We start from the raw sequence: 17,316 nt of genomic DNA, 5'->3' as shown, positions 1-17,316 counted from the left end.
ATGAAACCAATCAAATGGAGCAGGATGGGAGGGCCCAGAATCCTTTTTTTTTTTTTTTTTTTTTTTTTTTTTTTGAGAAAGGGTCTCACTCCGTCACCTGGGCTGGAGTGCAGTGGCACAATCTTGACTCACTGCAACTTCAAGCAATTCTCATGCCTCAGCCTCCTGCGCATAGCTGGAATGATAGGCCACCACGCCCAGCTACCAAAACCTTCTTTCTTGGACTCTCCTCTCCCAAGGATTTCCTAAGGCTTTTAAAAATATTTTGAGGGCGCCGGGCGCGGTGGCTCATGCCTGTAATCCCAGCACTTTGGGAGGCCGAGGCGGGCGGATCACGAGATGAGGAGATCGAGACCACAGAGAAACTCCGTCTCTACCAAAAATACAAAAAATTAGCCGGGCGCGGTGGCGGGCGCCTGTAGTCCCAGCTACTCCAGAGGCTGAGGCAGGAGAATGGCGTGAACCCAGGAGGCGGAGCTTGCAGTGAGCTGAGATCGCGTCACTGCACTCTAGCCTGGGCGACAGAGCGAGACTCCGTCTCAAAAAAAAAAAAAAAAATATTTTGAGGGCTAGGCGCGGTGGCTCACGCACTTTGAGAGGCTGAGGCAGGCGGATCATAAGGTCAGGAGATCGAGGCCATCCTAACTAACACGGTGAAAACCTGTCTCTACTAAAAATACAAAAAATTAGCCAGGCATGGTGGCATGTGCCTCTATTCCCAGCTACTTGGAAGGCTGAGGCAGGAGAATCGCTTGAACCCGGGAGGCCGAGGTTGCAGTGAGCCGAGATCGCGCCACTACACTCCAGCCTGGGTGACAGAGCGAGGCTCCATCTCAAAATAAATAAATAAATAAATAAATAAATAACAAAATAAAAATATTTTGAAGCCTGGGGCAGTTGGCTCACACCTGCAACCCCAGTATTTTGGGAGGCTGAGGCAGGAGAATAGCTTGAGGCCGGGAGTTTGACATCAGTCTGTGTAACATAGCAAGACTTCATCTCTACAAAAAAAAAAAAAATTAGCCAGGCATGATGGTGTGCACCTGTAGTCCTAGCTACTCAGGAGGCTGAGGCAGGAAGAGCTCTTGAACCCAGGAGTTCCAGGATGTATGTGCCACCACGCCGAGCTAATTTTGTATTTTTAGTAGACAACGGGGTTTCTCCATGTTGGTCAGGCTGGTCTGGAACTCCCAACTTCAGGTGATCCGTCCACCTCAGCCTCCCAAAGTGCTGGGATTACAGGCGTGAGCCACCTCGCCCAGCCTCAACTAGTCTTTTTTTTTTTTTTTTTTTTTTGGGGGACAGGGTCTCACTCCATCCTCCCAGCTGGAATGCAGTGGCACAATCATGGCTCAATGCAGCCTCGATCTCCCAGGCTCCAGCGATCCTCCCACACCCTCCCAAGTAAGTGGGACTACTGGCTGGGAATACAGGCGCATGCCACCATGCTCAGCTAATATTTTATTTTTTGTAGAGACAGGGTTTTGCCACATTGCCCAGGCTGGTGTTGAACTCCTGAGCTTAAATGATCCTCCCACCTTGGCCTCCCAAAGTGCTGGGATTATAGCCATGAGCTACGTCTTTAAAAACCTATATATGATACTGAAGGGGCTTATAACCTAGCAAAATAATAAATAAATAAAAACCTATATATGATAGATTTCAAATACAAATGATCATTTATATTTATCCTCCCAAGCAGGCATAGACAACATTCCACCTTACTACCACCCCAACTAAAAAACAATCTTATGCAATTATATTTCGTTGTTTTTGCGAGTTTTCCACTAGAAAGTTAAGTGGGACACTGAAAAAAGCAATTTGAAAAAATGAATTTCAAACCAATGAATTTTGTTCGTTGATCTATTGTCAGGTTTGGTTTAGAAAAAGATCATTCTTAATTTTGATTATATGTATTTTAATGATTCATAGGACTCTTATCCTGAATGCTTAGATTTATGAAAGCCAGAAGTATTAACAGTGCAAGTCAGGCCGTCACAATTTGTTCAAGTTTTCTCTTCCTTTATTAACTCAGGTAGTTCCTGAGCATCTACCATATTAAAGGAATTATACTAGATGATTAAAGGATGCAAACAGGAATACAACACAGTCCCTGACTTTTCTCCCTCTACAAAATCAGTAGAAGTGGATTAATATGTAACTCTTCCTCTGAAATAAGGAGTCTATTTCATGGTTGTTCTGTAGTGACAATGCCTCGGGGATCCCACCTTCATCACCTTTGCACCCAACTGTCCATCACTCCTGTGCAGGGGATGCTGCTGGGGAAGAAAACAGGTCAAATGCAGGGAAAATTCATAGTAAGCTGTTACTACTACACTCACGAAAGTATAGTAACCTACTTTACTCACTGAAGTACAGTAACCTACTGTACCCACCAAAGTTTAAAACAAAACAGGACATTTGACAAGGCTGGTGCCTTTAAACAACTATGCTAAAATGTCAAGGCACTCTTTTTAATTATTAAATAAGAGGAGTAATAGACATTTGTGGCCCACTCCATCTATGAGCCTCATTCCTGATGATGGGGTAGAGTGAGGTTCAGGGACCAGGTGAAGTGAGGTTCAGGGAGGGGTGAGGCTTAGGGGCTTAAGTGAAGTTCTTTGCATGCATTTCTTAGTAACAAAAATGCTGAGTAACTTACTGGTTACTTTTTTTAGGCTGCAACAAAATGCTCCCATGGAAAATGTCTACGGTAAAATGTCAAGTGTATAGCTTTAAAGCAGAGGACAATGCTTAGCGCACAGTATTTTTGGCAGTATGACCCCACCATTCTCCAAGTTGCCCAGGCTTAAAACGTTGGCACTAGGAAACGCATAGCTTATGATGTCTTCCCTACAATTTCACTTTACAGATTAAAAAAAGGGAACCTCCTCTTAGTATAATATTCATATATTCTTTCAATAATTTATTCATTTATCCATCAATATCACCTTTTATGAGACAGTGGTAAGCAACAGAGATATAAAATGAATAACATAGTCCTGCCCTTAACAGTTTGGTTTAGCAAGCATTTATTCAATGTACACCATATACAGTATCAATAACTGCAAAGTGCTAACATATAGATGTGTACCTACATTTTAGGGAAAGCTTTCAAGAATGATGTCAGAGTTGAGTCTTAAGGAATTAGCAGGAGTTTGCTTGATGAAGAGAAAGGAAGGGAAGGGCATATCCAGGTCTGAGAAAAATGCCCAGAGTATGTGGGGGAGGCAGGAGCTGAAAAAGTAGGCAGGAGCTAAATCATAACAGGCCTGTATGACAAACTAAGGAGTTTGGACTTTATTCTGGACAGAATGGGGAACAACTGGAGGATTTTAAGAGGAGTGACATGAACAGATGTTTTGTTGTTGTTAGTCTCACCCAAGGATGGACTGGAGATTGGACTGGAAGGAAGCCAGGGCTGAATGCAGACAAACTAATTAGGAGGCTGTTGCTGTCATCTCAATGAGAAATGATGAGAAGAACATAATCTATGTCACAGGCACAGAGGATGGAGAGCAGAAGACCTATTTGAGAAATATTCTATAAATAGAAATGATAGGACATGACTATTGATTGGACATGTGTGGGTGGAAAGCCAGAGTCTAAGATTCTTCCCAGCTTCCTCTGTCTAGCTTAGGCAATTATTTGGACAGTGGTACTACTGAGCACGGCACGCACACAGTAGAAGCAGCATATTGACTTTTTTTCTTTAAGGGAGGCAGGGAAAGATGACGAGTTCAATTTTAAATGCTGAATCTGAGACCTGTGGGGAATCCAAGGGGAGAGGTGCATAAGTCAGTTAGCTAACTAGACCTGTGCTTTTTAGCCTCAAGAAATTTACAAGACTATTCCAGAAGCATGTGTACTGACAACCTCACTGCCAAAGGAACAGGCATACCAATTAGAGAAAATGACAATTTTTCATGTTAAAAAAAAAAACTGAAAACACAGGGGTTGAGAGTTAATAACGAAACATTATGTTACTCGCCAAACTGACACAGCAGAACAATGTATTTCTCTAGTAAGCTAAATGTAGGGTTTGATGGGTTTCCTCCTGACGACACTTGAAAATAGAGGTGTACCTGGTGTTTAGATCTAGGAATTCCTTTCAGCAGGTTTGAAGAGCAAGAGCTGAGAAATGCGCCCTCCAGTGGCAGTGGAATGAGGGGAGTCTAGTAACCCTTTTTATCACCAAACAAAGCCCTGTAAAGAAATGCAATTTACCGGGATCAGAAAGCCACAATGCTGGTACCAGTAAACCGTCAAACCAAGCGAACCCTCTCAGGCGCCAGGAAGCCTTACCTGTCACGTTGGCCAAAGGAAAATTTCACTTTCGACTCAACAAAATAAGACCTCAGATTTGATAGCTTGCAGTAAGTCCCGCTTGGCGACGATTAAACACCCTGCAAGTCGAAACGCGTAGTCTAATCAAATCCTCTCCAGCCTGCAGGGACGGGCTTCCACCACGTGGGTGGCTGCGGCCAGCAGGATCAATCCGCGAAGGGTGGGGGTAGGAGGCGTGCCCCTGCGGCGGGAGGCGGGGCCTGCGCAGTGGGTGGGGCTTCGGCGGAACCTAGCTAAGAGGTTCCTCTCGCCTCCGCTCCCCTTTTGCCTTCAACCTTCGAGCCGCCACGTAATGCCACGTCTACGCGCATGCGCATCTTGGCCGCTGCTGGCGGCTGTTTCCGGGCTTAGAGGGCTGGAGTGGCCGCCGAGTTGTAGGCGGTGGTGGCAGCAGTAGGAGAGTGTAGAGTGCGGGATTGGGGGCCAGGCCCTGCGGAGGGCGGGGGAAGTTGTCTTCTTTTTTTTCCGGAGGGGCCGGTAAACCTGGTGGCTGAACGGCAAGATGAATTTCCTCCGCGGGGTAATGGGGGGTCAGAGTGCCGGACCCCAGCACACAGAAGCCGAGACGGTGAGAGGAGCAGCGGGTCTGGGACTTGGGAAGGGGTCCGGGCAGGGACGGGGACGGAGCACTCGGAGACCCGAAGGTCACCTCCAGCGTCCCACCATGGAGGGGGGATCCACATGCCGCCTCCCCCTTTGCCCTCCTTCCGCTCCTGAAATCCCAGAGTTATTCAATCACGCCCCCAGCTCAGTCCCCATTGCTGCCGTTCGGCCGGACTGACGGTGGCCGCGCCCCGCAGCTCTGTAGGCCCTGAAGCTCGGGCTAGGAGAGTGGTCCGCAGGTGGTACCGCACGGGAAGGGACGGATGCGCGGCCGAGCTGGCCCGAACTGCCTCCCACGCCCCTCGGGGCCGTGGGCCCCTCCCTCTTTCTCTTTCGCCTGTGTCTGCACTGGCCGAGAGGAGCCTGAAGTCCTGCTCCCTCCCTCGCAGTCTGAAACTGGGGCGTTGGGGAAAACTGCGAGAAGGTTTAAAACCCAGCTGTTGGTGAGAGCATTTGGCTAAGAATAAAACGATATTCTTTGAAGGACAAATCCACCTGCTCCTGTCCCATCAACTGGAAGAGCGGTCGTTCTGCCTGGTGTTATTTGTTCAGATCCGGCTTTTCGGGCTCACCCAAATATATATCATTTGGCAAATGCTACCTTGAACGTAGTAGGGATCTTAAGCGCTCAAACTGCTTTGGGGACACGTCCACCGCTTTCTGCCTGAACTCCTAATGACATGATTTGCGGCGTTATTTAAAAAAAAAAAAATGGTTAGCCGCTGAAAACATTATTTAATAGTTGCTTAGATTCTAGGTTTAGAATACACTTATTTTGAAGTTTGGTTAGTGTTTAATGGAATCGAGGGTGTATGCCTTTTTGAAATAAACTTTTTATTTGAGAAGAATTTTAGATCTACATAAAAGAGACTAAGTATAACACTTTAATGGCTAACTTTGTTAATGGGATCCTGAGGGATAATATAGTAGCTTTCATTTGTCAACCTCTTACCTTGTGCTAGGTTCTGTGCTGAGCTCTTTATATTCCACATTATGCTTTAATCGTTAACTACCCTGCAAGATAGGTGAGAGTATTCTCACCTTAAAAGTCAAAAAATGAGACTGAGAGGGGTGAAGTAGGCCGGACGCGGTGGCTCACGCCTCTAATCCCAGCACTTTGGGAGGCTGAGGCCGGCGGATCACCTGAGGTCGGGAGTTCGAGACCAGCCTGACCAACATGGAGAAACCCCGTCTCTACTAAAAATACAGAATTAGCCGGCCGTGGTGGCACATGCCTGTAATCCCAGCTACTCGGAAGGCTGAGGCAGGAGAATCGCTTGAACTCGGGAGGCGGAGGTTACGGTGAGCAGAGATCGTGCCATTGCACTCTAGCCTGGGCAACAAGAGCGAAACTCTGTCTCAAAAAAAAAAAAAAAAAAAAGGGGGGGTGAAGTAACTTGACCAATGTCACACTGCTAGTAATAGAGCCAGGATTCAACCAAGAGGTACCTTACTTCAAAGCCTTCACTTTATTGCTCATGCCTGTATTTCAATACTTTTTGAGAACTTTATATAGTATTACTAAAATTAACTGCAGCTAGTCGCAGTGACACAGGCCTATAATCCCAGCTAAGGGGATGCTAAGCCAGGAGGATCGCTTGAGCCCAGGAGTTTGAGACTAGCCTGGGCAGCATGAAGAGACTCCATCTCAAAAAAAAAAAAATAACTGCGCAGGTCTGGTTAGAATTGTTTAAAGCATAAGATGAAAGCTGGTAAATCTGTTTCTTTCATTTGAAAATCACTTTTCTGTCTCTCACTGTAACACACGCACACATTTGGCTTCACTCATCCATTCCCACTTGGCAACAAGGCAGCCTGAGCTACCCTACTAGAAGATCATGTTCTGTCTAGATTACCAGAGTCATACCATAATCACAGCCCACCACTTTTTTGTCTGATATTTGTGTTTGTGGCACCAGGTTATGAAATATGGTTTATTACAGCTTGCTTTGTGGAGTTAGACTTTGATTTGAATCCTGGCTTTCCACCCCTGATTGGATTGGATATGTAAGAGATAGCTAATACCCTCTAAGTAAAATGAGGAAAATGCCTGCTTTTTAGGATGTAATGAAGATTAAGTGAAATAAGTAGAAAGAGCCTGGCACTTAGTAGATGTATAATGAGAGGTAATTTTTACTATGTGTGGGTTGAACGAAGAATACCCTTTCCTGTTTTTGTTATTATTGGCCTTGTCACAGTGACTTCTGTAGAAAAGATGGAATAGAATTCACAGTGTATAGGATTTTAAAGCTAGAAAGTCCCAGATAGAGCCTCTTCATTTTATAGGCACAGAGCACTAAAGTAGCTTGCACAAGGTTGAAGAGTTGGAGCTAGAACATTTTGATCTTGCCACTGTGGATGGAACAACATAGTTTTTATATCACAATTTCAAAGTGAAACTTGAGTATCACTTGCGTATGTTGTATATATAAACTGAAAGGGTCCTTTCTTGTTCTTGCCTAACTTTGAGTATGTACATTTAAAATTGGAAAAGTAATTTGTCTTCTATTTTTTCTTTTTAATCACCTCCACAATAAAGCAATTTGCCTTCTGAAAATTATTATTCTGAGGTACAGTATGAATAAAATTTTTCACTATTTCGTTCCACCAGGAAGTACAACAGGTAAAAGGGGTCATGGATTACTAATTTAGAAGTATTTATAGAGCATCAGTGGAGTGTATATACAATTTTAGATGTTTTAATTGATGATTTAGTCTGGCCAGAATATTTGAGTTACCAGAGCTTGGAACCCCTAGCTTCTATATTATCATTTATTATTTTGTAGTTTTTTCCATTTCTGCAAAATTAAATTTTTTTCATGGTGGCTTTCCATCTTTCTTGCTTTTTCTAACATCTTTTTTCCAATGGAAGGGCTCTTTTCTTTGTCTGAATTAGACCTGTTATTTAAATTCATCATCAGCGCCTCCCCTAATCTGTACTTTCCCCCAGCACATTTCAGATGCTTTTTCCTTTCTGAGCTACCTTTACATTTTAACTACAGTGTGCATATATCTTATTCCTTCTAGACTCTTAAAGTGTCTTTAGGGCAGGGTTCATAATGTATTTTAATCTTTGTTTTTCCACAGTAGTAGATGCCCAGTAAATACTTGTGAAATGAATTAATTATAGTTTTATTTGAAAGAAATCACAGATCTGTAATTATAGCAACTTACGTTACTAGGTACTAAAACACTTTTTAAAGACTAGAAACTGAAGTTCTCAAATGAAGTTCATTGTGTCAAGCTTTTTACTTAAGGGATTTTTTCATATTTACTAAATGCTTAGACTGCTTTCTTATTTTTTTTTTTCTTATTGAATTTAAGTATCTTTTAAATGTGTGAGAGTTATGTGATTGATTGTATAGTATCTAGCTTTTCATACTCTTAGTTAAGAGTAACTTTGGACTGATATTAAGATGTTCTTCAGGCTGGGGGCTCACGCCTATAATCCCAGCACTTTGGGAGGCCAAGGCAGATGGAGCACTTGAGGTCAGGAGTTTGAGACCAGCCTGGCCAAACTCCTTTCTGGAGTCAAGCACATTTTTATGGTGAAACCCTGTCTCTACTAAAAATACAAAAATTAGCTGGGCATGGTGGCACATGCCTGTAATCTCAGCTACTCAGGAGGCTGAGGCAGGAGAATCGAGGCGGAGGTTGGCAGTGAGCAACCACTGAGTGGTTAAGATTGTGCCACTGCATTCCAGCCTGGGCGAGAGAGCGAGACTGTCTCAAAAAGAAAGATGTTCTTCAGAACCTGTCAAGTAGTAAATATTTTATCATAGGATAGTCAATTCTATAAAGTACTGGATATTTTAAATTCAGAATTTCATCCACATTAAACTTTTTCTGTTTTAGAGTCATGTACTTTTGTTTTTGTTTTTGTTTTGTTTTGTTTTGAGACAGTCTCGCTCTGTGGCCCAGGCTGGAGTGCAGTGGCGCAATCTTGGCTCACTGCAAGCTCTGCCTCCCGGGTTCACGCCATTCTTCTGCCTCAGCCTCCCAAGTAGCTGGGACTACAGGTGTCTGCCACTGCACCGGCTAATTTTTGTATTTTTAGTGGAGATGGGGTTTCACCGTGTTAACCAGGATGGTCTCGATCTCCTGACTTCGTGATCCGCCTGCCTTGGCCTCCCAAAGTGCTGGAATTACAGGTGTGAGCCACCGCGCCTGGCCCCAGAGTCGTGTACTTTTACATTTCATTTCTCTTTTTTACTTGACACTGATTTCTGGTGATTGAAGCCTCTTTAGCCTTGACACAGTTTGCTGGGTGCACATTATTATAGTACAAATCCTACTCATGCTTTTGTTTTTTAGTTTTCTCTTTTTCCCTAACCACTAGACCACCAGGGACTTCATGCTTTTGAATGTAAGCTTATGTGTGCTTAGTGTTATATCTGCCTTCTATCTAGCACCTTTTTTTTGGGTAGGGGGGTGGGGTACGAAGTCTCGCTCTGTCGCCCAGGCTGGAGTGCAGTGACGTAATCTCGGCTCACTGCAGCCTCCGCCTCCTGGGTTCAAGCAGTTCTCCTGGCTCAGTCTCCTGAGCAGCTGGGACTACAGGCGCACGCCACCACGCCAGGCTAATTTTTTTGTATTTTAGTAGAGACAGGGTTGCACTGTGATGCCCAGGCTGGTCTTGAACTCCTGAGCTCAGGCAGTCTGCCCGCCTCGGCCTCTCAAAGTGCTAGGATTATAGGCGTGAGCCACTGCGCCCAGCCCCCAACTTGTACCTTTTTTAAAGCTAGTTTCTTGAAAATTCCAAGCAAGTGTTAACTACATTTGATGATGAATCATAGAGGCATTTTCTGTTCTCAAGTTGGACCCCGAGACATGAAAGTTGCTAATGTCCAGAAAAAGCATACAGAATTAGAACATTGTTATGGGGTCTCTTTCCAGATCAAACTTTCATCAGCTGTCTCAGAAAGCAGAAGGGCTAACAATATAAACACAGCCATATTTTCTTTTAATAAAAATTGTTATTAAAGAGTGTGGACTTAAATTTAGACATAGTTTTCGTTCAGTCAAGCACATTTTATAACATGTTACTATAAATGTGTAGTCTGAAATTCCTATTTGGGTTGATGTATTCTACATTAATAACCAGGTCAATGTCATAACTGGAATGTGTTTTCTCTCTTGGCCTATTTTGCAATAACAATGTTGGAGAGAACTGTAATAATGATTTGGGTTTTGGTCATTTCTATATCGAAGCACTCTTTTTAAGTAGGGCCTATTGAATACTACATGGCTTTTTGGAAGGTTAATTTTGTAGATTATATAGGGTTCATTTAAAAGTTAGAATCATTTAAATTTTACATGCCGTAGCATTACCAAGGTATGCTTCAAAAAATTTGAATAGATGTCCATGAAAAAAATTTTGTCAGCAAAGAAGTGTGTGCAACGACCACTAACAAAGAAAAAACCTCTAATATTTATGCAAGGTTTTGTAAGCAGGCACTGTGTTATAGTTTCAGATATTTTAAAAATGTAGATAAAAAGTAAGCTGTTTGCCAAATTTATCTGACCAGACCTTTTTTTTTCCTCTAGGGAACTTTGTTATCTATTATTTTGAGAAGCATACTTAGGGAAAAATTGTCCAAGAGGATATATAATTCTGATGCCTTTTTCTTTATTTTCCTTTATTTCATTAAAAACATTACTCTTGAATCTGATTAGGAAAGAATATTAGAATTCCTTATATACATTTGTTGATACCAAATACTGTTCCTCTTTCTTTTTATGTATTTACCTTTTATTATTTATTAATATTACTGCTTTGTACTCTGCTTTTTGTCTGTTGTAGGTATAGTAAAGTTATGCTTATTATTTTTATACCTCAAGCAGAAGTGCCATAAACATTTTTTGTGTCAAAAGTTATTCACCATTAATTTGAAAACTTTTTTTTTTTTTAAAGAGACAGGCTCACAATATGTTGCCCAGGCTGGTCTTGAACTCCTGGCCTCAAACAATCCTCCTGTCAGCTTCCCAAAGTGCTGGGATTACAGAAAAACTTTTGTGGTGTTAGATTTTGAGATGCTAGCATTTGTGATAGGTTATTTGGTAGACATGTTTCATTATGACCCCTTGCTTAAAAGGATGTCCCTTTGAAAAGCATAGTTCATTTATGGGAAAGAGCATGGAGAATAAATGAAGCAGTATATTACTTGGCTGACTAATGGAAATGGATTCATTGGATTTGTCTACAAAGAGACTTGTGTTTGATTTTTTAATGTTCCCACATCTCTTTTTATAGATTATAATAATTTAGGTCATATGAAGATAAGATTTGCTTTTGCTGTTTTAATAAAGTCTTCTCAGTAACAGAGTTAAATTTAAAACAAATTTCTGGGCCAGGCCTGGTGGCTCATGCCTGTAATCCCAGCACTTTGGTAGGCTGAGGCGGGTGGATCACCTGAGGTCAGGAGTTTGAGACCAGCCTGGCCAACATGACGAAACCCTGTCTCTGCTAAAAATACAAAAATTAGCTGGACATGGTGGCAGGTGCCTGTAATCCCAGCTACTAGGGAGGCTGAGGCAGGAGAATCACTTGAACCCAGAAGGTGGAGGTTACAATGAGCCAAGATCGCGCCACTGCACTCTAGCCTGGGCAATGGAGTGAGACTCCGTCTCAAAAAAAAAAAAAAAATGACTTTTGTAATCTAAAACAATAATATTTTTATTTTATCTAAAACATAAGTGAATTGACTATTAGCATGAATTATTTGTCTTACAGTTAGGGAAATTCTGTTTTAGGAAGGTACAACTATGTTTTAAATTTCAAGGTAAGATTATATCATAAAATTAAATCAATATTAGGTGCTTGACAAATATTTGTTGGATAAATGATTGATTGGTTAGAGTTAGCATTTTAATTGCCATTCCTGTTCTTTATTTTTTCCTGTCAGTTAAGTAGTTACTGAATACTTAAAAAAAAGAATTGTGAAAAAATACTGCAAGCTGTATTACACTAGTGTCCTTTAATTTTTTTGCTTTTATATTTTTATAAACGATTAAACGTAAATTAGTATTGTTTCATAAGCAAATGTGTTTATGAAAATAAACATTTCTCTAAACAATATTTTTCCCCATAACTTTAAAGTTTTAGAAGGTTACATGTGCAGGTTGTTACATGGGTAAATTGCCTGTTGCTAAGGTTTGATGTATAACCATCACCCAGGTAGTGAGGATGGTACCTGATGGGTAGTTTCTTAACTCTCGCCCCCTTTCCCACCTTCCCCCCGTTGTTGTCCCCAGTGTTGACTGCTCCCATCTTTAGGTCCGTGCTTACTCATTGTTTAGCTCCCACTTGTAAGTGAGGAAATGCAGTATTTGGTTTTCTGTTCCTATATTAATTCGCTTAGGATAATGGCTACCAGCTGCATCTATGTTGCTGCAAAGGGCATGATTTTATTCTTTTTCATGGCGACATAGTATTCCATGGCATATATGTACTGCATTTTCTTTATCCAGTCCACTATTGATGGACACCTAGGTTGACTCCACATCTTTGCAGTTGTGAATAGTGCTCCAGTGAATATGCAAGTGCATATGGCTTTTTGATAGAATGATTTATGTTTCTTTATTTTCCCTTATTTCATTAAAAACATTATAATTGAAATGACTATTAGCATGGATTATTTTAGTCTTACAATAAATAGTCATAGTTACTGGACGCAGTGGCTCAAGCCTGTAATCCCAGCACTTTGGGAGGCTGAGGCGGGCAGATCACGAGGTCAGGAGATCGAGACCATCCTGGCCAACATGGTGAAACCCCGTCTCTACTAAAAATACAAAAATTAGCTGGGCATGGTGGCACCTGTGCCTGTAATCCCAGCTACTTGGGAAGCTGAGGCAGGAGAATCACTTGAACCAGGGAGTTGGAGGTTGCAGTGAGCCAAGATCGCGCCACTGCACTCCAGCCTGGCGACAGAGTGAGATTCCATCTAAAAAAAAAAAAAAAAAAAAAAAGTCATAGTTGGGGGAGTTCTGTTTTAGGAATGTTTTAAGCTTCATGAAGGTAAGGTTATATCATAAAATCATGTCTGTAGGGCCGGGTGCGGTGGCTCATGCCTATAATCTTAGCACTTTGGGAGACCGAGGCGGGCAGATTACAAGGTCAGGAGTTCGAGACCAGCCTGGCCAATATGGTGAAACCCCGTCTCTACTACAAATACAAAAATTAGCCGGGCGTGGTGGCGGGCGCCTGTAGTCCCAGCTACTTGGGAGGCTGAGGCAGGAGAATAGCTTGAACCCAGGAGGCAGAGGTTGCAGTGAGCCGAGATCACGCCACTGCAGTCCAGCCTGGGCAACACAGTGAGACTCTGTCTCAAAAAAAAAATTTAAAAAAATAAATTAAGTCTGTATTAGCTGCATGACAAATATTTGTTGAAAAAATACAGTAGTGAGACTGCTGGGTCGAATGGTAGTTCTGTTTTAAGTTCTTTGAGAAATATCCCAACTGCTCTCTACAGTGACTGAACTAAAATTACATTCCCACCAACAGTATATAGCATTCCCTTTTCTCTATAACCTCTCTAACATCTGTTTTTTGTTTGTTTCTTTTGTCTTTTTAATAATAGTCATTCTGACTGGTGGGAGATGGTATTTCACTGTGGTTTTGACTTGCATTTGTCAGATGATTTAGTGGTGTGGAACATTTTTCCATATATTTCTTGCCTATGTATATGTATTGTTTGGAGAAGTGTCTGTTCATGTCCTTTGCCCATTTTTTAAGAGTTTTTGGTTTTTGCCTGTTAAATTAAGTTCCTTACAGATTCTGAATATTAGACCTTTGTCAGATGCATGGTTTGCAGATGTTTTCTCCCAGGTTATAAGTTGTTTGTTTACTCTGTTGATAGTTTATTTTGCTGTGCAGAAGCTCTTTAGTATAATTAGGTCCCACTTGTCAATTTTTGTTTTTGTCACAATTGCTTTTGGGCACTTAGTCATAAATTATTTGCCAAGGCCAATGTCCAGGATGATATCTCCTAGATTTTCTTCGAGGATTTTTTTTTTTTTTTGAGTAGGAGTCTGGCCCTGTCACCCAGGCTGGAGTGAGTGCAATGGTGCAATCTTGGCTCACTGCAACCTCTGCCTCCCGGATTCAAGCGATTCTCCTGCTTCAGCCTCCCAAGTAGCTGGGACTACAGATGCACACCACCACACCCAGATAATTTTTGTATTTTTAGTAGAGACAGGGTTTCACCATGTTGGCCAGGATGGTCTCGATCTCCTGACCTCGTGATCCTCCCACCTTGACCTCCCAAAGTGCTGGGATTACAGGCGTAAGCCACCATGCCCAGCCTCTTCTCGGTTTTTTATAGTTTTAGGTCTTATATTTATGTCTTTAATCCATCTTGAGTTAATTTTTGTATATGGTAAAAGGTAAGGGCCCAGTTTCATTCTTCTGCATAAGGCTATCCAGTTATCCCAGCACCATTTATTGGATAGGTAGTCCTTTCTCCATTGCTTGTTACTGTCAATTTTGTCAAAGATCAGATGGTTGTAGGTGTGTGGCTTTAGTTTTGGGTTCTCTATCCTGTTCCATTGCTCCATGTCTGTAATAGGCTGTTTTGGTTAGTGTAGCTTTGTAGTATAGTTTGAAGTGAGGTAGTGTGATTTTTCCAGCTTTGTTCTTTTTGCTTAGGATTGCTTTGGCTGTTCAGGCTCTTTTGGTTCCATATGAATTTTAGAATAGTTTGTTCTAATTCTGTGAAAAATGACATTGGTAGTTTGATAGGAATAGCGTTGAATCTGTAGATTGCTTTGGGCAGTATGGCTTTTTTTTTTTTTTTTTTTTTTTTGAATTAGAGCCTTGCTCTGTTGCCCAGGCTGGGGTGCAGTGGCACAATCTCAGCTCACTGCAACCTCTGTCTCCCGGGTTCAAGTGATTCTCCTGCCTCAGCCTCCCAAGTAGCTGGGATTACAGGCACCCACCACCACACCCAGCCAATTTTTGTATTTTTAGTAGAAACAGGGTTTCACCATATTGGCCAGGCTGGTTTCAAACTCCTTGCCTCAAGTGATCCACCCGCCTCAGCCTCCCAAAGTGCTGGGATTACAGACATAAGCCACCATACCTGGCCCCATTTTAACAATATTGATTCTTTGATCCATGAGCATGGGATGTTTTTCCAGTGGTTTGTATCACCTATTATTTCTTTCAGCAATGTTTTATAGTTCTCTTTGTAGAGACCTCCTTGGTTAGATGTATTCCAAGGTTTTGGGGGGGGTGTTTGTGTGTGTGTCTGTCTGTCTAGGGTAAATGGGATTGCATTCTTGATTTGGCTCTCAGCTTGAACGTTATTGATGTATAGAAATGCTACTGATTTTTGTATATTGATTTTGTATCCTGAAACATTACTGAAGTCGTTTATCAGCTCTAGGTGCCTTTTAGTGGAACCTGTTGGGTTTTCCAGGTTTAGAATCATATTATTAGCAAAGAGATAGTTTGTCATTTTTTCCTATTCGGATGTCAATTCTTTCTCTTGCCTGATTGCTCTGATTAGGACTTCCTCCTTTAAATTTTAAGTGTACTTTCACCATCCTAGTTCTATGCTGTCTTCTTTTTAATCTTTTGATAGTTTTTCTTTTTTTGGAAACAGGGTCTCACTCTGTTGAACAGGCTGGAGTGCAGTGGTGTGATCACGTCTCACTTCAGCCTCAACCTCCTATACTCAAGCAACCTTCCCACCTCAGCCTCCTAAGTAGCTGGGACTACAGGTACAAGGCACCACGCTTGGCTGATTTTTAATTTTCTTGTAGAGACAGGGTCTTGCTATGTTGCCCAGGCGGGTCTTGCTGTGTTGCCCAGGCTGGTCTTGAATTCCTGGACTCAAGTGATCCTCTCAAAGTGCTGGGATTGCAGCCATGAGCCCCTGCACCCAGCCAGTAGTTTTTCATTTTCACATTCCTCATCTCAGTTTTTTCTTTCCTAGTCACTCCTGTTCCCATTGTGTCTTTTTTGGTCATCTTTGTGTAGCAATGAATATAAATAAATAGCCCTATTGGCTAGCAAAAAATGTTTTTTTTAATTGACCAGTTGTTAGACTATAATTCTGATTATGTCCAATTTACCAGTTGTTAAATGGATTGTTTGTCATTTTCATGTTTCCCTTGGTAAGTGAAATTGTGAACATCATGTAGCAGTTACCATTTTTTGATTTTACAAAATGGCAGACAAAATGAGTAAAGTTTAAGTTCTCTTTACTCCTGTCACCAATTTCAGTTCTCTTTCCAGAGATAACCACTATTACTAGTTTGGCATAAATCCTTCCAGACCTTTATACGTAATCATGCCTCTGTGTAATATACAAATATATATTTGTATTAGCATATTTATTCTTATTTACATAAATGGTATACCGTTTATTGTGTTCTACAGCTTACCTTTTTTTTTTTTTTTTTTTTTTTGAGACAAAGTCTCATTCTGTCACCCAGGCTGGCGCAATTTCAGCTCACTGGGTTCTCAGCTCACCTCCGCCTCCTGGGTTCAAGCAATTCTCTGCCTCCACCTCCCGAGTAGCTGGGATTACAGGCCTGGCTAATTTTTGTATTTTCAGTAGAGATGGGGTTTCACCATGTTGCCCAGGCTGATCTCGAACTCCTGACCTCATGTGATCCACCCACCTTGGCCTACCAAAGTTCTGGGACTACAGGCGTGGGCCACCGCGCCTGGCCAGCTTACCTTTTTCATTGATGTGTTTGGAGATCTTTCCATGTTAAAACATACAGAGGTACTTTAAAATACCAGATTTTCAGTTACTTTTGTTAATTACACTATAGTCTCTTCTAATAGACTGTAAAAGCTTCTTGATAATAGAATCCATGTCTTATTCATTATTATGTTTCTCAGAGCACCTAATACCTAGTTAGCATAATATAGATTAGTCAAACTTCTGTCTCTTTTTTCTACTGTCATTCCTTTCTGGTCCTTCTAAATAAAACAGTGGGCTAAATTGTACTCATATATGTTTCTTTTTCACTTTTTTTGTTAATATATAGTAGTCTATTGTTTAACACAAGGGTCACAAATTCAAAGTCCAATTGGGGAGGTTCAATGTAGCTGGTCAGGTCATAGAGAAGGCAGAGGTTTGGGATGATACTCCAGCCTGCATATCCTGATTTGAGGATGTGGCTAGTGCTCAAATCCAGCCAGTTATTGCCTCATGAAATGTTGGCCCAGAGAACCAATTTAATATAGTGGGAAAGCACTCAAACTACTTGGCTGAATGCTATCCCACTACTTACTTTATAAATGTGGACAAGTTACTTAACCACTGTGCCTCTGTTTCCTCATCTCTAAAATATAAATAGTAATATTGCCTATCTTACTGTTTTTGTGAAGATTAAATGAATTTCAAAATG

At 41.7% G+C, this 17,316-nt stretch overlaps 2 protein-coding genes across 8 annotated transcripts in view; one reads left to right on the top strand and one right to left on the bottom strand.

Annotated features, from left to right (window-relative positions):
- The window catches only part of G3BP2 (G3BP stress granule assembly factor 2), an 82,630-nt gene extending 78,186 nt beyond the window's left edge, over window positions 1-4,444 (bottom strand). For 4 of the 7 annotated variants that reach the window (XM_055111412.2, XM_055111417.2, XM_034958654.3 and 1 more), the window contains exons 1-2: window positions 4,306-4,443; window positions 4,086-4,206 (exon numbers count right to left, since the gene is read on the bottom strand). The gene's annotated coding sequence lies outside the window, so the exon portion shown is untranslated. Of the gene's footprint in view, window positions 1-4,085; window positions 4,207-4,305 lie in introns of all 7 variants that reach the window. The other 3 variants (XM_034958655.3, XM_055111418.3, XM_063603553.1) reach the window with 2 other exon arrangements.
- A 109-nt stretch (window positions 4,445-4,553) lies between these two features.
- USO1 (USO1 vesicle transport factor) overlaps window positions 4,554-17,316 on the top strand; it is an 89,687-nt gene continuing 76,924 nt past the window's right edge. Inside the window, exon 1 of the mRNA XM_003832309.5 lies at window positions 4,554-4,915. Coding sequence (XP_003832357.1) covers window positions 4,850-4,915 — 66 coding nt within the window. The 5' untranslated portion in view covers window positions 4,554-4,849. The remainder of the gene's footprint in view (window positions 4,916-17,316) is intronic.

Source organism: Pan paniscus, chromosome 3 (assembly GCF_029289425.2).
Source record: "Pan paniscus chromosome 3, NHGRI_mPanPan1-v2.0_pri, whole genome shotgun sequence".
NCBI lineage: Eukaryota > Metazoa > Chordata > Mammalia > Primates > Hominidae > Pan > Pan paniscus.
Note: the sequence above shows the minus strand (reverse complement) of the source record. Positions and strands in the feature narration are given on the sequence as shown.